The sequence below is a fragment of the Ursus arctos genome, unplaced genomic scaffold (assembly GCF_023065955.2).
Source record: "Ursus arctos isolate Adak ecotype North America unplaced genomic scaffold, UrsArc2.0 scaffold_11, whole genome shotgun sequence".
Lineage (NCBI taxonomy): Eukaryota > Metazoa > Chordata > Mammalia > Carnivora > Ursidae > Ursus > Ursus arctos.
In genome coordinates this window covers 31,410,302-31,434,231 of record NW_026622775.1, presented here as the reverse complement: position 1 = coordinate 31,434,231, position 23,930 = coordinate 31,410,302, and the positions used below count along the sequence as shown (strand labels likewise).

The following is a 23,930-nucleotide window of genomic DNA, read 5'->3' as shown; positions in this document are numbered from 1 at the left end:
CCATTCTGCAACCCCTAGGTCAACAAATCATTTTGACTTTCAAGTCTTTTTATTTAGAAATATATTTTGTAAGGTTATAGCTGCCATAGATGGTGATTCATCTAATGGACCCGGGCAAAGTAAACTGAAAACCTGGAGAAGACTCACAATCTTAGATGCCTTTAAGAACATTACATGGGATTCATGGGAACAGATCAAAATATCAACATTAACAGAAGTTAGGAAGAATTGATTCCAACCATCTTAGATAACACTTTGACAGGTTCGAGACTTCTCTAGAGAAAGTAACTGCAGATGTAGTGGAAATACCAAGAGAATAAAAAGTGGAGCCTGAAGATGGGACTGAATTGCTGCAATCTCATGATAAAACAGATGAGGAGTTGCATCTTATGAATGAACTAAGAAACTGACTTCTTGAGATGAAATCTACTCCTGGTGAAGACACTGTGAAGACTGTTGAAATGACAACCCAGGATTGAGAATATTACATAAACTTGGTTTATAAACCACCAGCAGGGTTTGAGAGGACTGACTTCAATTTTAAAAGAAGTTCTCCTGTGGGTAAAATGCTATTAAATAGTATCACAGGCTATGGAGAAATTGTTATTATAAGAAATTGCAACAGCCACCCCAACCTTTAGCAACCACCGCCCTGATCAGCGGCCAAGAACATTGAGGGAAGACTCTCCACCAGCAAAAGATTACAACTCACTGAAAGATCAGATGATGGCACTTTATAGCAATATTTAATTAAGGTATTTAAAATGTTTCTTTAGATTCATGCTATTATACATTAAATAGACTACAGTATAGTAAGTACTGTAAACATAACCTTTACATGCACTGGGAAATCAAAAAGTTAATTTTGACTTGTTCTATTCCAGTATTTGCTTTATTGCAACTGTCTGGAACCAACCCACAGTATCTCTGAGGTATGCCTATTTAAAACAATGAATTTCCTTAGAAAATTCTAATGTAATGAGGAAATTCTATGTAAGTCTATGTTAAATATGTATTCTTTTTTGAAATGTAAAGCTATAAAAAAGCTACAGATACTAGGTTCTTTTGAAACTAAGCTGCTTTTTAACCAAAAGCTTGCACCTTGCTTAAGCAGGGCTTTTAGTACAGTAAATGACATTCTATGAAGTCTGATTAAGATACTTTAGAAAGGTACCATTGACAAATGAATTTTTGTTTAAGTCAACTTTAAAAAAGTTTCCATTTCTTATATGTTTTCCAATAAGAAAAAAAGGAAGGAACCAAAAATAAGTGGGTAATATAGGAAAATCATACAAAGAAAATGCCGCAGATAATCCAGAAAACTCCAGGTTGACTGAATCACGGAGAACACAGTGCTATTTAGAAAAAATAACCATTGGTCAGAAATGGTTCTTATGCTTGGAAACCTGCTCATCTAAGAGATGGAAGACAAGAAACTTACCACCATTGCAAGGCCAGTACTGTACACACCAGCATGCTTTATGACACAGTCTGAAGACTTCATCATGCACTTTGTTTTCCCTAGTAAAGAGACAAATTTGCATTATTATTCTTGCAAAGTAGTACATGTAAGTACTCACTGATGTCGCTTTTTATCTAGCCTCAATTCCTACAGGAATAACTTGAAAATGGATACAAATCAGTTTACTGCTCATGTTACTAAAAAAAATGAGATCAATGTAACGCAGATCTAACCTGAATCAGATCTTTTAAGATTAGAAATTTATTAGTAAATCTATAAAAATGTATTACACAATAAAATTATATGCTAATTATTGTTTGCACTAAAATCAGAAATTCCAAGTTAGTCTGTAATCTAACAATCACTAAAGCAGTTTAAAATCTTGTGAATTTTCAGATGAATGAATACAGATTTTAAAAAGCTATGCCTTAAAATGAATTTTACAGTTTATAATTCACATAAAAACAGCCTGGTCTGAAGTTATTGTTTCTTTCTTTACACAGAACATCTCAAACCAAACCAAACAGTGAGAATGCAATTTACCTGGTTCACTTATTAGTTTATCTATATGTAAAAATTTACAAACATAGCCCCCAAATAAACATTTTTCCAAAAGAATTTTGAAATAGTGCCCAAATGAGCGGAAAAAACAGGAATACAGTGATAGAGCTAAAAATCTCCATATAGCCACAAAAGCTCTATTCTAGCAGCAAATCACCAACATGAAACACTATCAGGAAATTCACTCATATACTATGTCAAGATTAATGGGGACATATTAATCACCCATCTCAGATTCTGCAAAGTAGAACGTGAAACACACAGAAGGTGCACAATTTTCCATTATCTTGATTATCTGAGGAACAAAGCTAGGACAACAGGAAATGGGAAGAGAGACTGGAAATGAGAGACACCAGCTACCTAACTGTTCCATGTCTAAGTACAAGAATCAGTAAGTGGGAAATAAATCCACGTACATAGCACTATATAATTCAAGCCCAGACAACACTGAAAATATGGGATGGTCCTAGCAAGAACTCAATCTCCATAATCCATTTTCTCTTTTTTTTTTTTTAAGATTATACTTATTTGACAGAGAGTGAGCGAGCATGCACAAGCTGGGGGAGGGGCAGAGGGAACCGGACAACTGGACCCTGCCACCCCCTCCCAGCAGGGACCCCAACACAGGGCTGGATCCCAGCCGAAGTCAGACACTTAACTGACTGAGCCAACCAGGCACCCCTCTATTTTCTCATTCTAGATTCATTCGTCTTTTATAAAATAAGGATACAAAAACTGGCAGACAAGTAGTCTCTCTAGGCCAGTATTTTCTTTTTTTTTTTTTTTTTTTAAGTAGGCTCCATGCTAGGCCTGCTTAATGCTGGGCTTAAACTCATGACTCTGAGAGTAAGACCTGAGCTGATAAACCTCAAAGGATGGCCCCTTTGAAAACCAGAACTACACTAGAAATATTCAGGGATGTAGCCCTAAACTTTCCTAATTTTCTGCAATGTTATCATACATAAACACATTTATGTGACTATATCCCAAACTGTGTTCCACCTGAAACTATCACCCCATAACCAAAGGGAATATTTGTTCAAATAAAAGTTTGGGGAGTAAATGTGGTGTGAACAAAATTAATTAGGTTTCTTTACTGGAGGTCTTCAGAACCCTTAACATACAAATATGTAACAGAAATCTCCCAGATAGAAACACAGGGATGAGTAAGCAGCATTTCTCAAATGTATGCATTATTTTAAGAAATACCTATTAAGGGACTCCTGGGTGACTCAGTTGGTTAAGTGTCTGACTTACTTTTGGCTCAGGTCCTGATCTCATTGTTGCGAGATCGAGCCCTGTATCAGGCTCTGTGCTGGGCATGGTGCATGCTTGGGATTCTGTCTCTCCCTTTCCCTTTGCCCCTCCCTCTGTCTCTCCCTCTCTCAAAAAAAAAGAGAAAGAGAGAGAGAAAGAGAGAGAGAGAAAAAGAGAGAAAGAGAAAGAAAGAAAGAAAGAAAGAAAGAAAGAAAGAAAGAAAGAAAGAAAGAAAAAGAAAGAAAGAAAGAAAGAAAAAAAGAAAAAAGAAAGAGAAAGAAAGAAAGAAAAGAGAGAGAGAAAGAAAAGACAAGACCTATTAATACCTCAAATATTCTGTGGAAGGCTATTTGGGAAACACCAATCTTCTTGTACGAACTACCATTTAGTTTTACCATTTAGTTTACTTTGAATAATCATTTACTCTGAATAAATACCTGGGAACTGAATACATACCTCAGGAACTCTACTGAAATCACTTGGGAAAACATATGAGGAAATTCCAGATATGCTAAGTGCCAAACAGAAAAAACTGGCACCAGTAAATGTGGAATACATTTATTCTCAATGGTCTAAGATACTGTGGGCAATATCAGCAGGAATCAAAACTTAGAATAGTATATAAACAGATATCAACAAGACAAAGTTAGTATAACTAAAAATTCAGATCACCAAACATTATCAGTCTGAAATCTGATCTTTTAATGTTTACAACATGGTAGCAACCTGTATCTAAACTGCCTCTTAATTATTTTTCAACATTACATCAAAGAGACAAAATCAAGACTTGATAGTGTTAGACCAAATAACAATTTGTGATTAATGGTAAGATCTAACAGTACTATAAAAAATGATAAACCTGCAGGTTCAAACTGATTAACTGCAAAAACAAAATGGTTGATAAAAGAAAAGGCTTAGGTCCTCAGTTATGAAGTACTTACCACACTGTGCACAAATTGGTAACTTCTGCACAGAATTGCAAAAATAGCAAAACGCTCGGTTCTTCTGCCTCCTTGTCATGTGAAATAAAATTTTAAAATACAGTCAATATCAGATAAAAGGTGAGAGGATCTATATTATTACACATAAATAGAAATAGAAAAATAGAAAGAGAATAGAAAAATAGAAAAAGAAATAAAAATTTACCTCTGACACTTGTCGCATTCCTATAAAATATAAAAACATAACATTAATTTTCTGATTGAAAACTGCAAATTTACTTATATATTATAAAGAATACCGTTTTTCATGTTAAAATTTAAATAACACTTCCCCAAAGCCTCCAACTTCACCCACATATACAAGCATCCATACATACTTTAATAACAAAGGTATGTTCCTGGACATAGCACACCAAAGAAAGGAGTGGCATTTCCACAAAAGGCTCTATGAATAAAGCAACGGTTTATTTTTTGGTTGTGTTTTTTGTTGCTGTTGCTTTTTAATCAGACAAATATTACAGAACGGACACAAGAAATAGTAGAGAACACAATAGGATGAAGCTCACAGAAAATCTAGAATCTTAAACATGCTACCAAAAGTTCTCAACAATCTGGTCCCTAACCACATTCAAACCTTGCTGGCCTATTCTCTTTAGATTCAAGTCTGTATTTGTCAGCCATTCATGAACGAGGTCTTGTACTTTTTCCATGCCTTACCATTCTAATACTTTTCCTTGAAAAGTCTATCCTTACAATCTTTACCTTTTGAAAGTTCTGGTGATGAACCCACCTCCCCTATGAACTATACCCCATCCATGGACTCAAGTTTACCCCTGCTTTGCCCAAATGTACCTTAGTCTTAATTGCACATTTATTACAACACTTATCAAACTCTAGCCTTCGTTTTGTGTATTTACGTATGTGTCTTTTGTCTGTCCCATACCCCACTTCTCTAGAAATGACCCTCAAGGGAATCTCTACCATCTGCCCTATCTGTGTTATGTAATCCTTCTGCCAGTCATAAATGTTAGCCCTGGGATGGGCACCTGACCAAGTCTAATCTATCAGAGTTCTTTTCCCTCTCTGACAACATTATGGGATATGAGACACACAAACTACCAGTATCTACAAACCCAAACAAATGGGGTAAGACAATTTGAGAAAATGGAATGAATAAGGAAAAAGAAACACAAACAAAAGATGGAACTACAAGGTTGTTCCAGGTTCCAGTTGTCCCTGGGTCCCAGTGTCCCAGCGTCCCAGCTACATCCTTGCCCTTCCCAACTATACGTTAGTTGATAACTCTACTTCTCCCTAAAGTTACTTATGTTGGATTTGTTACTTATAAACAAACAAATCTTAAGTAAGACACAAGACAACTGACCTATACACTAGTCAAAACAAGGACTGTGTCATTCATTTTTGTATACCCCACAGTGCCTAAAATAGTACATGGCACAACACAGATGCAAAAGAAACATCGGGGAATTAAGTCATATTAAGGAATTCATATTATGTTTAGATGAAACAAAAGAAGAAGAAGAAAGAGTAGCAGGAATAGAAAAAGTAGAAAGGACCAGAAACAGGGAAATATGGGACAACTCAGAGAAACACCGTCAAAGAAAGAAAAGGGGTTATAATCACATGATAATTTTGCTTTTTCACACTTTGAACAAACAAGCCCAGAAATGATCAGGACTAACCCACTGAGCACAGGAAAAGAAGAACAGTTAGCCAAAAGAGATGTCAAGGAAAGTTGAAAGTTTAGAAAAGAGAAATCAAATGAGTTAAGAACTGCTAAGAGAAATAATGAAAAGTCTCCAACTGATAGACAAGTTATGAATATAATGCTAGAGAAGCTGGAAAACATCACACAATCCCTAGTATGTATTCTTGTTTCATATCTATTTATCACTAACAGCAGCCAAGGTAATATGCTAGGTTTATAAATAACATAAAATCAAACAAAATCATTGCTACTCAGCATTAATGAAAACAACGGACATGCCTCTAACACAGATTTGAAATTCAATAAAATATATGCAGCAACACCGTATTCACTAAAATTTTATTCAGGCATTTTTCAGATAAGTATTATACAGTTTTTCAACCACCAACAGGTATCCAAAAAAGCTGTTACCATTGATGCATTGCATGGGTGTTTAGCTAAATCTATAGTGCCTCTTGATGCTCTGAGCTGTTTTTCACGTTCCCGGCGGTTCTCTGCCTTCTTCCTTGCACCAGTCTTTTTTTTAGGCATTTTACCCCTGTTTCTACACAAGAGAACAGAGAATATATAATTGCCTGATTGCATTTGCTATTTTAAATAAACTAAGAAATAGTAGAATGAAGCAATTTACTCATTAAATTTTAAGCTCAATCCTGTCACTTTGACTGGTAAGCACATTTTAAGCTTTTACAAAATATTAAATATACACTATCCCAAATAAAATAGATGACTTTTAAAATAAGGCACTTATTTGCACTACCAAACAATTCTAAAAAAATGTAAACATCAAGACAACTGATCCTAGAAGCCAAATGTTTTCTACCCCCCCCCCCCCACCGAGGAAAAAAGAAAAAGTTTCTCTCAAGTTAAGTATTCTTTAAAAATTACTCGGCACATGGGGTGCCTAGGTAGCTGAGTACTGAGATCAAGTGCCCCCCGCTCCCCCCCAGCCCATCTTGAGACTCCACTCTCAGCAGGCAGTCTGCTTGAGGATTCTCTCTCCTTCTGCACCCCCCCATGCTCCCATTCTCCCTCTCTCAAATAAATAAATCTTTAAAAAAACAACAAAAATAAAAAATAAAAATTACTCTGTACTAAATTTTTAAAAAGTTAGGTATATATCATTAATAAGAAACAGTTAAAAAGTATATTATTTACTCAGTTTATATCATTTTTTGAGCTATATATTCAATTTGATGTTAAGATTTGAAGTATAACAAGTCTTATTTCTCCTGCGTAATATCTAAACAAAACATCTAACAAATCAAGTCAAATGACAACATTAACTACAAAGCCAAACCTCTCTGAAAAGATATTAAAGGTATTATAGTTGCTTTGACTCGGGAAGCTGCCCTTCTCTCTACATGTAAGTGAGCATATAATTTTAACAGAGTTCAAATTTATGTTTAAAAGTACGTATGTAAAGTCCTGTATAAATAAGGGCTTTAAAACTAGCTTTCATCTTTTCATCACTTAGTTGAAAGAACTACCACATTCAGAAAAATGTAGTTTTTACTACATAACACAATTTTATTCGGCTAGTCATCTAATCTCCAGACCACAAGTTCCCTGAGGATTTCAGCCCCGCTTTTCTTAACACTGTTTATCTCCCCGCCCTGCCTGGCATATATTAAGCAGTCAATAAATGAAGAGACACACGAATAAATGGGTCTATGTACTTGCTTCAAAATATGAATCTCAAGTTTCTTAACAGTCTTCAAAATAACTACTTTTTAAGTCTTTTCTAAGAGTGATTCTCAAAAACCAACTGTAGAAATTCCTAAAAAATACAGATTTTCACGTCTAGGCCCTGTTCAAGATCTACAAATTCTAAACTTCCAAGGACAGGATTAAGTTTCACTGGTGACTGTGACACAATCTCCCTCAAGACACGAACATTCTCTTCAAAGAAACCAAAACACGTCCATGATACATGGAGAGAATTCCAAGAAATCACACTTTGAAGAAATTCACATTTGTCATTTAAAAGGCCCTATTACATCAGGAAGAAATCATGCACCAGCTAGCTCATCTTATTAATTTTTCTATTTTGGGTTTCAACTCTTACGTTAAAATGTCCAAGCAAAAACCAAGTGGTGGGAAGATGAGACTTAAAAATATAGACAAATTAGGCCAGGAGGTTTAGTAGGTGGTCAGCTAAGTAACCTCCAAGCCCACGAGATCACCCTTTCAGTATTTAAAATGACAAAAATCTAGAGGGTGAAAAAAATTGTGTAGTCTCCCGCCAAAGGAACTCAGAAAACAATCACGGGGTGATCATCCTGGTAAATTTTTGCATCCCCAGGGGTGAATCGGCTCGGGCTGAGACTCGATTTTTTTTCCTCCAATTTATTTTGGAAACTTAAAAGAGTGAATTCTTTTTCTCGCCTTATATGGGCTTAAGCTCTTCTCCCGTAACGCTTCAACTCAAGACGTGGACCGTGTCACCAAATGAGGAAAAGGCAGGGTCAGCGCGGCTTTGGAGGAAAAGCCTGCAATCGGAGGATCCAGCGGGGTGATGGGGCATCCAGAGGCGACAGCGGAGGTGCCACGCGGTTCGGGGAACTGACAACCATCACCCGCCCGCGGGATACCCTCCCTCACGCGCGCTCCGGGCCGACCTCGCTCACCCTGGCGGGGAGGCCGGGATCACTCCGGGGGCAGAGGGGCAAGAAAGAGCGTGAGACCAGCCCGCGGCAGCAGCAAATCCAACTTGCGGGCCACGACTCCGAGAAAGAAGCTACCAAAACCGAAGGAGGGTGGACACAGCCAGTTTCCGACACTAGAAGCCGGACCGGATGTCCTCTTACGACGGCAGCGTCCTTACGGCAGCACGTCGACAGGAAGGGGCCCGCCCACTTCTGTTTGCTCCGCCCCGGTTCCGCCCACTCCGGCGGGGGGCGGGGCTCCCACTCATGGATGGCGGATTTTACAGAGCAGAAAGGGAATACGTGAATAAAAAGGAAGAATGGAACAGGGGGACAGGGAACGGGAAGGCCCGGTCAATTTTATTTTTTTAAGAAAAGGAGAAATCTAAAGGAAGAGGGAAATGAATTCACCAACTTGATACTGCATTAACTGACTCAAGCAGAAAATTCTTGCCTAATTCTTTGGAAACTTTCAGCTACCCACATTTTTTGTGCCTCACATCCTACTTTTCATGTTTGCAACTTTTCATGTGCAAACTGTGAACTCCATTCTTTTGTGAACAAATTCTCCCCTATTCTGGGCCTCTAGTGTGTCTTGATTGAAACCTAACATCCTCTCCCTTACAAAGACAACTTGCTCTAAATTTCTATAAAGTGAAAGGTGCTCATTTTTGCACACTTCCTTCATCTTTTGGTTAGGAGGTACGGTCGGTCCCCTTGTTCCCCTGTACCTCATTCAGATAATTATTCTTCCTTTTTATATAGCTATGCCACTTTTTTCCTTCATTGTTGCTATTTTTTACCCACTCCTTATTGGTGGAAAACTTTGGAACCTGACTTAGAACTTCTGCCATCACCCAGAATCGCATTACCATCCAAACCCATTCTCTTGGGTTCTTGATTTCATCTCCAGGAGTCATCACCTTTACTCCACTTTGGGCATCCACTCTCATGACCGCATGCCGGGTCTTTTTGTCTACTTAACCGCTGAAATCCAAAATTCAGACAAACTCTCTAACGTCCTACTTTACCAACTCTCTCACTCAATTTTGCCTCCTAATGAAAACTTCAAATCTCTTAACTCTTCTATTTTCTCCCTATCCATTATCTCTCTGTTTTATCCCCCCCCTTTCCCCAGTTTATCAAACACAGTTCATCACATCAATCACAATTTGCCTTATTTTCTTTCTGATCAAACCAACTGGAACATTCCCTATTCTGTTAATTCAACAGCTTTTCTTTTCTACACTGGACTGAGTGTTGTTAAGGGGAAAAAATTTTACACAGCCATGATTTTACTCTAAATACAAAGTTGCTAACCTCCACAAGGCTCTCAAAATTGCCCTTCAATCCTCCTGTATGTTCCTAATCAGATCTATCATTCCCATTGTCCACATGGTTTTATTCAATCTTCTCCCCTTCCCTCAACCTTTCATCACTTTTTCCATCCATCTTAGCAGATATTGTATTTCACAGAGGAAAATAGAATTCTCAGTAATGATTGTATTTCATCGTATGCTCCTGACAAACTAATTACTTTACATATGTAGTACTAACTCCTAAGTTTACACATGAGGAAACAAGCAGAGACTGTGAAACTTGCCCCAAGATTACACAGATGTTTGTCTGTTGCAGCAATTCTTAAACCTTTTGGTCTCAAGATCCCTTAAAAGCTCTTGAAAATTGAAGACTCTAACAACCTTTGTTTATGTGGGCTATATCTATTGCTATTTACCACACAAAAAATTGAAAGAGATAAACTGTATTAATTCATTAAAAATAATACATCTCTTACATCTTAGCATATTTTTTTAAATGTTGTCTTTTCCCCAAAAAACCATACAAGAATGGCACTGTTTTACAGTCTTGCAAATGTCTTTAGTGCAAAGCTTGATAGAAGGCAGGTAAATTCCTAAATCTGTCATTCTACTGAGAATTTTTTTTTTATGTTCTCATTTTCCCAATGTACAGTTAGCCAGGGAAATTGTAAAGAATCCTCTGGGAAAGGACTGGGGGAGATATTACAGTACACACCATTATGAGGTTTCAGGGTCTTTCTCCTGGGGATCTGACCTTTTTGCCGTCAGTGGTTTCCAGACCCAAAACTGGCTCAGACTTGAAACCTGAGCAAAGAATCATGACTCATTAGCGGAGTAATGTTCTCAGGCTCCTGCTCACGCACTCCCTTGATTTATTTTGATTGTACGTATTGAGCAGGATCCTTGCTTGCTGCCTGGGGGTCCATTTTGCTCCTGGGGACACTATATTCTTTAATCCATCTTCCTAGTCTCCTGAGGGTCCCTTGCTGCCACTCTGCCCTTGCCGGTGATTATAATAATTGTGTCAGGGGGCGCCTGGGTGGCTTAGTCAGTTAAGCATCTGATTCTTGGTTTGGCTCAGGTTGTGATCTTTGGGTCCTGACATGGAGGCCAGCATCGGGCTGGGTGTAGAGTCTGCTTAAGAGTCCCACTCTCCCTCCCCCAACCTCACTCTCTCTCTCTCTCTCTCTCTCTCTCTCTCACCCCCTGGAAGGGAGGTTGGGGATAGTTCCTGAAGGGAGTACTAGTTGTCCTATCAGAAGGAAGCCTCTGCATGGTATTTAAGCAAGGTGTGTGTGGTGGGGACATTACCCATTAATCAGGAATATGGGACCATGTTCCGAAAGAGAGGGTTCAGGAGAATCTGGGCATTCAAGATTTTCAGGTGTCAAAACCCAGCCCACTGCATCAGAGTTTCTTCCTTTACGATCCAGCATTCTGACCTTGGCATAGCCGACCGAGCTGAGCTGTATGGTTGTTAATCTCCTTTGGAGCTCGGCCACACTTATGATTTAGTGCCGAGCCTGTTCCTTGGCTTTTTCTGCCCTCCCACTACAGGAGATAAAAGCCTCTTTATTTGCTACCAAAGAAGCTTTGTGAATTTTACTCTTAGATTTTTAATAGCCATTAACCATCTCAGTGTTTGGCTTTTTCCAAAGAATCGATTTTGCTTGGCAACAGCCAATTCCTCCGTCTTTAAGATTACAGTTTCCTTCGTATTTCTCAAATGTGCCCACTAGTATATTATCTTTCATTAGAGTACATCCCAGTTCACTAGTGATGAAAGTTTTACCCATTGCCCTGTTACCTTGTGCCAAGGTCTGTCTGTCCTATATTTATCACCAATGAGAAGGTCCTCACTGATAGCCAGGTGGCCAATGATTCAAGTCAAAAATCTCATATGAGCTTCAACTTTCTTGAATCATCCCTAACATCAGCTGTCTTAGATTGGTTTCTCTGGAGGCATACTCTGAGTCAGGGATAAGTATAGAGAGTTCATGGGGGAATGCTTTAGGAACAACAGCTGAGGAATGGATGGTAGCAGGACTGGACAGAGGAAGGATTTGGCCTATACTATAGTCTCAGTGAACACCTCAATTTTGAATCTGGGATGTCCCTTCAGACTTGAGGCAAGTGGGCTCAGCCTTTATATACCTGTGACAGTCATTAGATGTAAGTTGACAAGGAAAACAAGTATAACCCCGGGCTAGACTACTACTGAAGAGGGCTGACATCTCAAATTTGTTAGCTTACTGATCTCCCAGCAGCAAAGGGAGTAAGCCCTTTGTTTCTGAAGAGAAATATGGGTGGTGCTTCCCAGTATTCACTACAAAAAGTGATGACAAAATAAAGAAATATTCAGACAAAGACAAAGAAGATAAAAATGGAATTCAGAAAGGAGGGGGATGCAACAATCAATAGCGTTAATTCATTTAACATATAGGGTAAATCTAAAACATCTGTACAAAACAACAGAACTGTGATAGACAATTTTGGATATGAAAACTACAAGGAACTGAAATTGTCTCTAAATTCTATGCAGTTCAGGGGTGCCTAGGAAGCTCAGTTGGTTAAGCATCCTGCTCTTAATTTTGGCTCAGGTCATGATCTCATGGTCTTGAGATGGAGCCCCAAGTTGGGCTCCCTGCTCAGAGGGGAGTCTGCTTGACCCTCTGTCTGCCACTCTCCCCCTGCCCATTCACATGTGCCCTTTCACTCTCTCTCAAATAAATAAATCTAAAAAAATTAAAAATAAAAATAAATTTGATGCAATTCAAATCAAATCCCAACACGGACTTTTTCATGGAATTTGATTAATTGATCCTAAAATTCATATGGGTGAGTAAAAAACCATGAACATCCAAGACCATTTTAAACACCAGCAAAAGAAGGATACCTTTATTATTGTAAAGTTCTAGTCATTAAAACAGTGTTGTGTAGAGTCATATGTTGAAAACTAGACAGATGTTACTGAACATAAATCCCAGAAAGAGACTCACATATATTTGGACACTTGATAAATGGTATAGGTTTCATTAGTATTAGTGAGAAGAGATGTATTATTCAATAAACGGGGTGGAGACTATTGGCTACCCATATGGAGGAAACCAAATTAGATCCCTATTTAACAGTGTACATACAAATAAATTCCTGGTGGATTAAAGACCTAAATATACAAAGCAAAAATGTAAAACTCTTATAAGTGTAGGAGAAAGCCTTTATGATACTGAGGTACACATGATTTCTTAAATAAGATGCAAAAAAGCAAAAAATTAAAGAAAATAAATAATGGATGTAACTAAATTAAAGATTAAAACTTCAGCATGAATAAAGTCACCAAAGTGAAAAGACAAATTAGAAAAATTAGAGAAATAAGTTTGGCATGCATGTAACTGACAAAAGATTTGCATGTAGAATAAATTAAGAACCATTTGGTGAAAACAAAACAAAACAAAAAAAAACCCACAAACACCCAAAAAGAATTGTAGGCAAAAGATATAAACAGGAAATTTTGTAGAAGAGGAGATCTGAATTAGCATTGAAAATATCCAAATCAATACCACAATGAAATACCATTTCACGTCCATCAGATGGGCCAAAATGAAAGATCCCAGCAATTCTAAAAATTGAGGAAAGGTGGAAAAGCAGATTTCAAGCAATTCTGGTGGTAGCATAAATTGTTAAACCTGTAGCAGGTTTTAATAGCAATTTTAATAGCAAAAAAATTTAAACTACCTATCTTTTATTAGGGAAAGCAATAAATTATATGCTGTTTATATAGTAATTAAAATTCATGAACTTAATCTATAAGCATCAACATCGATCATCCCAAAACATTATGTTAAAGAGAAATCTAATTGAGATACTATTTAATAAAATTGAAAAAGCAAAAAAACCAATTGTATACATTATTTATGGAGAAATATATACCTAGTAAGAGTATCAAAACATCCACAGAAATTATATTAACTTCAGATCGTGATTATCTCTGGTGAGAAAAAGGGAACAGATGGATATGAGGCATTAGCTATCATTTCATCAGAACGATGCTAATCAAAAAACATAAGTAATACTGTTAATAAGCAGAAGGAGTTAGGGGTCCCTGGAAAAAGAAAGATGAGACATAGGAAAAGTCATTTTAGGCCCCTGAGTGGCACTACCTGCCCAAAGCAAAGCACAATCCTTGCAGAGCTTGCTGGGATATGTTGAAATTACAGGAGGAAAGTCCCCAGTAGGTAATAATTTTAAAGGAGCAAGTAAATGTAAGAGCCAACAGCCACTATCAGGTCAGGAGATAGCCTAATCACACCAGGGACAATAAATCAGTGGTAATGGCAATGGCGAGTCCCAATCCCCAACCTTGGGCCTTGAGTTCAGCCAAGAAAGAATTCAGGGACAAACTCTTAAGCAAGCAAGGGTTTAATAGCAGTTTGAGCAAAAGTACACTCTTGAGGTGGGAGAGCAGGCAGGCCAGAGGTGGCAGCTGCACCAGGGATCAGCTTCTTTTTGTTTCGATAGGTCACGGCTAGGGTAGTGTCTAACTAAGGTTGCAGCCAATCATCTAAAGGCCTCCTCCTACCGGTTGTGGTGGGAAGTTTTTGGCCTTATATGTCCCTTGTCAGAAACTGTTAATGGTAGCCATTCTCTGGGGGAGGGGAGGCATTAAAATCACAATATAAATATATAATAAAGCTATAGGTTACTTTAGGGCAGTGGTCATAGGGGAGAATCCATATACATCCCCCGGGGTCTGTCCAGGCTGTTTGGAACTTGGCTTCAGCCCTTTCTTTATTTAATGTTATTTTTAAGTAATCTCTACACGCAACATGGGACTCGAACCTACTGCCCCAAGATCAAGAGTCACATACTCTACAAACTAAGCCAGCCACGTTCCCTGGGCCTGAGCCCTTTCATCAGCTAGAACACACTTGTTCCCCGCTGGTATCTGCAACCTGCCTGCTCTATCAGTACAACTGCCAGTGCTGGCTCAAAAGTAAAGATTGACCTGATGCACTATTTTGAGTTACCTGTCCAGGATCTAAAGCCCTTTGAGCACTCAGGTTCCAAACCAACATAAGCCAGAGAATTGTTGGTGACCCTTGCTGACTAGGCTGTTGTGACTTCGACCTGGATTCTATCACCTTACCATGACTTTTGCCCCAGGTTCAAGCTGAATTCCCCATTGTACAAGCCCCATCGTGAATACACATGTACCATTAGCTTAAAACTTCCCCAGTTTTGTTGTTCAAGGAGACACAACATTGAGAAATATTTCCATTGTTCTCCTTTACTTGTTACAAGTAAAATCCTTCCTTTTCCTGTTCTTTGGTTTGGTTGTGTCTTTTGGCTCAGCACCCACCAAGAGGTGAGACCAGTTTCTGGTAACAATATCGCATTTACTAGAATGGCTAAAATTAAAAAGACTGACAACACCAAGTGTAGATAAAAATATGGAGCAACTGGGGCAGCCTGGGTGGCTCAGTCAGTTAAGTGTATGACTCTTGATTTCAGCTCAGGTCTTGATCTCAGAGTCATGAGTTCAAGTCCCATTTTGGGCTCCACGCTGGACATGGGGCCTAGTTCGAAAAGGGGGGAAAAATTCTAAAAAAGAATTGTGGAGCAACCAGAACTCTCATTCAGTTTGGGGGAGTGTGAATTTGGACTATCTCTTCGTAAACTATTTAGCGTCATATATTAAATGCATACCTGCATTTACTAAATACTAAAATAAGGATATTTATTGCAGCACTATTTGTAATTAACCCTAAAACTAGAAAAAAAAACAATTGTCCTTCAACAGCATAATGGATAAATGAATCATGACTTATTCGTACAACAAAATACTGTACACCAACAAGAATGGATGAACTAGGGGCGCCTGGGTGGCTCAGTCAGTTAAGCACCTGCCTTGGGCTCAGGTCCTGATCTTAGGGTTCTGGGATTGAGCCCCCATGGGGCTCCCTGCTCAGCGGGGAGTCTGCTTCTCCCTCTCCCTCTCCTCGCCACCGCCCCTCCCCCATACCCCCCCCACCCATGCGCTCTGTTTCTCAAATAAATGTTAAGAAATCTTTTAAAAAATGAACAAACGACAACTTCACATAACAATATGGTTAAATCTCACAAAAATGATTTTGGGAGGGAGGCTAGGGGCAGATCCCGAAGGAAGTCCTAGTCGTACTAGCAAATGAAGCTGGCAAAGAAGAAGAAGTCGGCAATGAAAAAAGAATTACATTATAATTCTGTTTATATAAAGTTAAAGAATAGTCTAAATTCGTGCGGTTAGAATCCTGTATAGTGGTTACCTTTGTTACAGAACAAAAATTCAACTGAGTAAATGTAGAGCTCCAATTGGCTTTATTCAATGATTCACGAATGGGTCAGCTCCCAGCTAATAAACAGCAGGGCGCTCCAAACTAGGAGGCTTTTAGAGGCAGAAATGGCCGGACTACGAAGTTATTAGCAAAAGAAGAGAGAGGATTGCTGCAGGCAAGGTGACCGTGGGGGGAGGGGCGGGGCTTCTAGAAGGCTTGATTTAAAACTCCACTCCTGGGAGGGGCTGCAACTACATTTAGGTTAGGCATTAAGTCATCGTGGTACGTAACAGAAGTGACTTCGTTTGGGGCCTGTTGTTTCTTTTTAACACCTTCAGGAAAAGGTAGCGACTGGAAGGGGTCATAAATGGGAGTGCTGGAAAGTCAAACTGTGAAAGTCATCAATCTGTAAATTTATGATTCATGTCATAAACAAGCAATGTTTTGTTACAAGTTTTCTAAAGGAATTCCAATTAAAAATAACAGCAGAAAATCTGGATGAAAGTTTTAAAAGAAGCCATCTACAGCAGTCCTTCCCAAACACGTCCTTGCTGTGGCATAAATAGAAAATAATACTTAAAGGGCACACGAGGGTAAGCAGACAGGTCTATTTGTTGCCAGAGTTAACTCCTGTAGGGGCCAAGGGCAGGCAGCCCCAAGATGGGCCACTGTGGCATATTGATTATTTTAAATAAAAGTTACTTGGGAGACTGCCTATGCAGGGACCAGACCCTCCTCTGTCTCCCTGAAAGTAGGGAAACAGCTCCCTTGTAAAAGGTAACCTCCCTGTACAGGGGGTAAAGAGACATCCTTGTGACCAGAGATGGGAAATTTAGCACAGAGAAGACTTTATAAACAACGCTTGTTACTTTTTACTAATTTGCTAATTACTAATTTACTATCCCAGCCCAAATTCTGTTTAGAATTCCTTCCTAATTGAAGCTCTGAAAGTTAAGTTTTCTCGGTTGTGTCAATTCCTTGAAGATCTCTTGTGTCTTGTCTAAAAATATAAATGCCTTGGTCATTTCTTTAGGTCTTAATTTCATAATTGGGCTTCCATGAACATGTAATAAACCTTTGGCTTTTCCTCCTATCAATCTGTCTCATGTAAATTTAATTCTTAGTCCAGCTGGAAGACCTCTCTGGGTAGAGAAGACTTTCTCCTTCCCTTCACTTTGTGTGTGTGTGACTTTACTCCACTCGCCCCACCTTTTTGTAGTGCAAAGGTAAAATCTCTATTCGTTTGTCTTCCTGAAAGAAATATTCTTTGCATTTTCATAATTATACTCTTATACTCGTTGTTTCTAGAAGCAGATGGACTTTTTTTTGTTTCTGGCCACAACTCAAGGGCCTAGGGTAAGGCACACTTACAACTCATTTGCAGCATACGAGTGTACTGGGTAGATACTTTGGGGACCTTTGAACCACAGGACTTCTTACCCTATCCGTTTAAGAGTTCTTCAGTTTGGCTTCTTTTAATTTTAATTCTGCAAACAAAAAATACATTTTCTAGCTCAGAAAAATCACTTTCCAGGTCCAGACAACTAATGTTGTCCATCTTTCGTGTATTTCACTGTCATTAAGAATCAGAAGGGAAATAATGGTGGTTCACAGAATGATTGCCTGACCAATTCCCCCTCAGTTCTTTTAAAGCACCAAATTCTTCAGTTAGGCTAATAAATGATCCTTAACAAATGGTTTGTGTGTTTTGGAGAAGACTTACCCTGTTGAGAATGAGCTAGCTTCTCATTTCGCCTTTTCTCACTGGTTATCACACCCTATTATCTACTGGCCCAATTTTTTTTTTAAGGGAGGCGCTAAGGATCTCCTTTATCTGACCAATTAGTTTCTAAGTATCTCATGCCTGTATAGCCCTTTACAGTTTATTAAGATTTTCCCATTCATTATTATATTTAATACCCATAAAAACTCTGTCGTAAAGCAGGTATTATCTCCACTTTATAAATAAGAAAGCTGTAAATTAGTTGTGTCGCTCATGACAAATGATACCTGTTCAAAATCGAATTCAACATCTTTCTACAAAAACTGATGCCTCCTCCTTGGAGTCCTAACTCAGTGAACGCAAGGCACTGATCCAACTGTTTAAGCCAGAAATCTGAGCGTCAACCCAAACACTCTCCTCTCTCCTGCCCATCACTCTTGTAATTAAGCCTGTGTAATATGACCTCCAAATTATCTTCCAAGCTCATTCTCTCAATAAGGTCAAGATATATATTTCTGGCAAGATGTCTGGAGAAAATCTCTAAGAACAGAGCACACAAAATTCTGAATAAAACAAAACAAAAGCAAACAAACAAACAAACACCATTTTTTCCACGGCATGGCTAAGCCGACAGTAAAGTAGTAGAATTTCATGGAAATTCAGAGGAGCAAGAAAGTGGGAATCCAAACTGTATGCAAGCTCCTGAGCTGACATTTGGCTGAGACCACCTGAAAACCCAGTGACCTAGACTTGGATGCAGTGAGTACCAGCTGCACTGAGACAAGGCCCTGTGGCCTAGAAGAGTAGGATGTTGTATGAAGACTCGGACATAAAGCTGGGCCTTACAAAGGACAACACCTTCAGTGCGAACACAAGGTTAAAAAAAAACCCCAAAACCTCTTGCCACATAGAAGAAGGTGATAGGGACAATTCCCTGTGTCACCTTTGTCTCTTAGTAGGGTGGGAAAAAATAAAAAGAAAAAAACACCACATGAGAATTCCTAAGGACAAACCCACATTCAACATTCAGGCATTTGTTAGTTTGATTTTAAGGCTTTTCCCACTGTATTCTATAGTGAAATAAAGGTAGCAAATACAAGGAAGTTAGAAGCTCCAGAACATTCACAAGGTGTGACATCCCTGGTCTGCAGTAACAAAGCCCCTTCCTCGCAGGAAAACTGGAAGGGATTAAGTACATGCTGGGTGTGAAATTCACAGCACAGTGACCGGCACAGGGGAGATAGTATGAAGTGCCTTCTTCCTTGCGTACCTGGCTCTAGGGGACCCACAGGCCCAGCTCATCTATAGTCCTGTGCCATGCTGCTTTAGACAACAGGCCTCCAGTGTATCTACAGGGTCATCCAGAGTATTCAGTAAAATATTGTCTTTGTAGCACTTGGGACTCCAGGAGCATGGACATGAGACATTTAAATCAGACAGGGTAGTCCATAGAATATGCAAAGACTAATCCAACGAGATAGATGCACCCCTATGTTTATTGCAGCATTATTTACAATAGCCCCCTCAATGGAAGCAGCTCCATGTCCATTGATAGATGACTGGGTAAAGAAGAGGTGGTATACACACACACACACTCACACACACACACACACACACATGAGCACACGCACACACATACACACAAACGCACACACACACGCAATACTACTCAGCCATAAAAAGAATGAAATCTTGCCATTTACAACACGGATGGATCTACAGGATATAATGCTAGGTGCAATAAGTCAGTTCAGAAAAAGACAAGCACCATATGATTTCACTCATACATGGAATTTAAGAAACAAAACAAATGAACAAAGAAAAGAAGAGATTAAAAAAAAAACCCAGACCCTAACTATAGAGAACAAACTGGTGGTTACCAAAGGAGAGGTGGATGGGGATAGCGAAACAGGTGAAGGGGATTAAGAGTACATTTATCACGATGAGTGCTGAGTAATGTACAGAATTGTCGAATCCCTATATTGTACACCTGAAACTAATATTAATATAATACTGTACATTAATTGTACAGAAACTAAACAAACAAACAAATAAAGGGGAAAAGAAAACAACAAAAAAAATCTGACAAGGTAGTTACAGGTTATAATATAAAGACTCAACTCAAAATGCGCAAAGCGTTCACTTTTTTTCTAGTTTCCTCTCTTATTAGTTACTTCCCCCTATTTGAGGAATGATCATTACTGTGACTCTGCCTGAGCAGGGAGTTTCAGATGGAATAAACTTTTAAAAATTGATGAAAATATTGACAATAAAGATTATACATCAAAGTGAAACTGCCCTATCTTCCAAACCAGAGAAGTCAATTATTATTAATTTTGAACATAGAATATGGTTTTTAGCCAGTGTAGCCATCTGGATGACAATAATTACCGCACGTCCAAAAAAACTGATACATTAAATTAAATGCAAATAGTTAAAAGGCTAGTTGATTCTATCACTTCTCTACTTGGGAACTAGTGAAAGAACAACATGTAGATAAACCCTCAAGGCCTTTAAAACAGACTCAGTATCATAAAAGTTGAAGTACAGTAAGTTAAATACCTGGAGGAAATAGCAAGACATTATAATAACGGAATCAGATAATTTCCTAACTAGGAGAGGACAGCATGTTAATCATGATAGATATCTCACATCAGATAGTATTGACTTAAATTATAGTTTCATTTTTCTTCGACTAAGATCAAATTATAACTTCAGTAAGGATGTCTTGAAATAACAAGCATAGATACATCTAATCTCCAGCTGCTTCCATAATTAAGCATGATAAAGCAAAACACTTTAAATTACCAAACATGTGAAAAACTGTGATTTGTTACTGTGATTTTTTTTAAAGTCTGCTACTTAAAGATGTGAAGACAACAATTAAAAATTACATCAAAATTAGATATGAAATACATCAGTTGGGAACTATATTCAGCTGCATCTAACTGAAAACTCCAATAATAGTAGATTCAACAAGATAGGTTTTTTTTTCTCTCTCTCTCTCCTGTTACAGGAAGTCCAGAACTAATTCAGTATCTGAAGAACTTTACTGCCAAAGTCTTTGGGATTCTTTTGGCCAAGCTCTCAAGAGTAATCACCATCAAGGAACGGGTTAGGCAGAAAAATTGAAGATGGGGAAAAAGGCAAAGGGACCCCTAACAGCTGAGCCAACCCCTGTCAGTGGCTCTCCTAAAAGCCCAACCAATGACTCTGGGTTTGGATAATTGACCAGAAGTGAATCACATAAACATGCCTAGCTGCAGGAAAGCCCGGCAATGTTTTCATCTGGATACATTGCATCCTTACATAAAATTGAGGTTCTGCTATTAAGGGGGAAATGGATACTAGATAGTAAGTAGGAAACTAGCAGTTCTAGCCACAACTTGATATTTGATATTCCACCAGACAGGAAATTTGAAAACTATAGGCATGGATTGGGGAAAAAAGTGGAATGGAATGGTTTCAGCTCATGGGAAGTAAGGGGAATCTCCAACACAAACACCCCCCTTTCCTATAAAACAAAAGCTGAAACTGCAACCAGTGCTCAAAAAGTAAACTAAAATGTGAAAGGGGGGGTTTGTCTCAGGGCCAAAACCAACATCAGCACTGCACACATGAAACTCCGCCTCTTGCCAGCAACCAGTTCAAGGAGCCCAATCGCAGGCTCAGGTTATGTCGTGGATCCTTAAAGGCAGCTGAAATGGCCCCAGGTCAGTGGTGTCCCCAGCTTCAACAAGAAGTAAACATAAATCCTAGCTGGAGGAAAGAATTGCCAACTTAGGCCTCCAGCTTGTCCACAGATTAAAATCAACCAAGCATGAGATCATAATAAAAGACAAACAAATACACACAGAAGTGGCCTAATGGCCACACACGCACACACAAAATCTACAAATGATTCATCCCATTAATCACTTAAAGACAAAAAAGTACATTGTCATCTCATTATTTGTAGAAAAACATTTCGCTCATCATTTATTTGTGATTCTAAATATACCCATACATCCTATAAATTCTCTGACCATGTCTGATAACTCATGAGTAGTTTCAGTTTTTATAAGACAATTATATAACCTATGACCAGTGACCTTTTTCTTTCTGCCACTCTAGCACCTTATATCTTTTATTTCCTTTTCTTGCCTTAGTGAGCTGGGGAGAACATCCAATACAATGTTCAATGGAAACCATGACAGAAGGATTCTTATCTGGTTTCTGATTTTAAAGAGAATGTTTTTATGATATTGCCATTAAAATGATGTTTGAAATTATAGATTTTAATAGATAACCTTTAAAAAAAATTCTTGGCAGCAGGGGGCAGAATAAGAATGTTCCTTTCTATTGCTAAGAGATTTTTGTGGTAACCATGAATCAGGGATGAAATCATGAATTCTTAAAAATAAACTTAAAAAGACAAACAACCCAATAGAAAAGTGGGTGAAAGATATGAACTGGAAATTCACAGACAGGATAATACAAATTGTGAATAAATGTATGAAGTTATTTCTAGCCTCATTAATAATCAGGTAATTTCACACCTAATTAAATACTCTAAAGAAACTTCTGTACATATGCACCAATAAATGTATGCAAAAATATTAATTGTGGCATAAATAGCAAAATATTACAGACCAGCTCAAAAGTTTATGAACAGGAGAACAGATCTGTAAATTGTTACATATTCACCCAATGCCATGTTTTATGGTACTGAAAAGAACAAAGTATAACAATATGCGGAATCATAGATAATTTCAGATATAGCTTACATATATATTGCATATTTTTTTAGATGTTGCAAAAATTATGTATTTTAAATCATAAGTGAATAATTGCTTTGTATCCTATCCTCTCAATACTTTCTATGGAGTGGGTGTTGAGAGAGGCAATGGGCCCTCCTCACCTGCCCATTTTTGCTGGTGTGCCAGGAATGCAAGGCCCTTTAGCAGGGCCATTTCTCGGGATTATGTTTGCAATGAGCAACCTTGAGGATTGAAGTAACATGTTTCACTGGACAAAGAGCAGACTTGCTTCCACATGCTAAACAAGGCAGTAAATTCCTGGAGCCCGGTGTTCTTGGGCTATGCGGCAAACCTGCTATGTGCACAGTATCCATGTGGCCCCGCAGCATCACTTCTATGAGATTTGGGAGCCAAGAGAAATCAATATGACGACCATATTTACACTCTGACTCAAGTCTTTCATCTCTGACCCAAGAGTCTTGCGTCTTCTGCCAACATCCACGGTAAGACGCTATCCTGCTAGCCTGTAAGTCGAATCAAATCCCAGATCCTTCACGGACCTTGACATAAGTCGAGAGACTAGAAAGACTTCAAAAGACCCTGACCCTCTTTAGTCACTAGCTCTCTTGACGTGGACTTTTCAGCAACCTCTACAGCCTTCTTGTTCCTCTTACGTAAAAGGAGAAAAGTGAAGTAAATAGTTTCTAATAGTCCATGATTCTATGTTGTGTGAGTACAGAAAAAAATACGCCAAGATCTGGAGGCAAAGATAAAACAGAGCTTGCAAGGAAGACTAGAGGCTCTTTTACTGTTTTACTTTGTAAGCATCTGAATCTTATATCATTAAGTGCTTTGGTAGATGGTCGTCTTTCCTCTTCCAGCCCTCCTTTCTTTTCCTACAGGTGGTATTAATACAATGGAAACCTTGAAATATGGTGATGTGCCAGCCCTTCGGAGTCATTTTCCTTTTGTGCTCATCTCTGGATTGCAGGAGTGGAAGCCTGGCTTCTGACTTTGAATCCACCAGCGAGAGGCAATCACGTGAGGTTTGAAAGCAGAAGAGAGGCAAAAGCCATTATTATCCCTCCAACAGAGCAAGGCAGGCATAGAGCCGTAGCAGACAATAGAAATGAACGTTCGCCAACCCCTTTCAGTCATTCTTCTGAGAAGCACTCATTTGGGTGCCACCAATAACTGAGATCATCTGCAGTGGGTTCTTGTGGTTCCTTCAATTCCCATA

At 38.6% G+C, this 23,930-nt stretch overlaps 1 protein-coding gene across 8 annotated transcripts in view; it reads right to left on the bottom strand.

Moving 5' to 3' along the window:
* ZNF330 (zinc finger protein 330) overlaps nucleotides 1–8,749 on the bottom strand; it is a 118,210-nt gene extending 109,461 nt beyond the window's left edge. For all 8 annotated transcript variants that reach the window (XM_057310087.1, XM_057310090.1, XM_057310085.1 and 5 more), the window contains exons 1-5: nucleotides 8,581–8,749; nucleotides 6,362–6,494; nucleotides 4,427–4,446; nucleotides 4,222–4,292; nucleotides 1,442–1,521 (exon numbers count right to left, since the gene is read on the bottom strand). In XM_057310087.1, the coding sequence (XP_057166070.1) occupies nucleotides 1,442–1,521; nucleotides 4,222–4,292; nucleotides 4,427–4,446; nucleotides 6,362–6,481 (291 nt within the window). In that variant the 5' untranslated portion in view covers nucleotides 6,482–6,494; nucleotides 8,581–8,749. The remainder of the gene's footprint in view (nucleotides 1–1,441; nucleotides 1,522–4,221; nucleotides 4,293–4,426; nucleotides 4,447–6,361; nucleotides 6,495–8,580) is intronic.
* Between the last annotated feature and the right edge of the window lie 15,181 nt (nucleotides 8,750–23,930).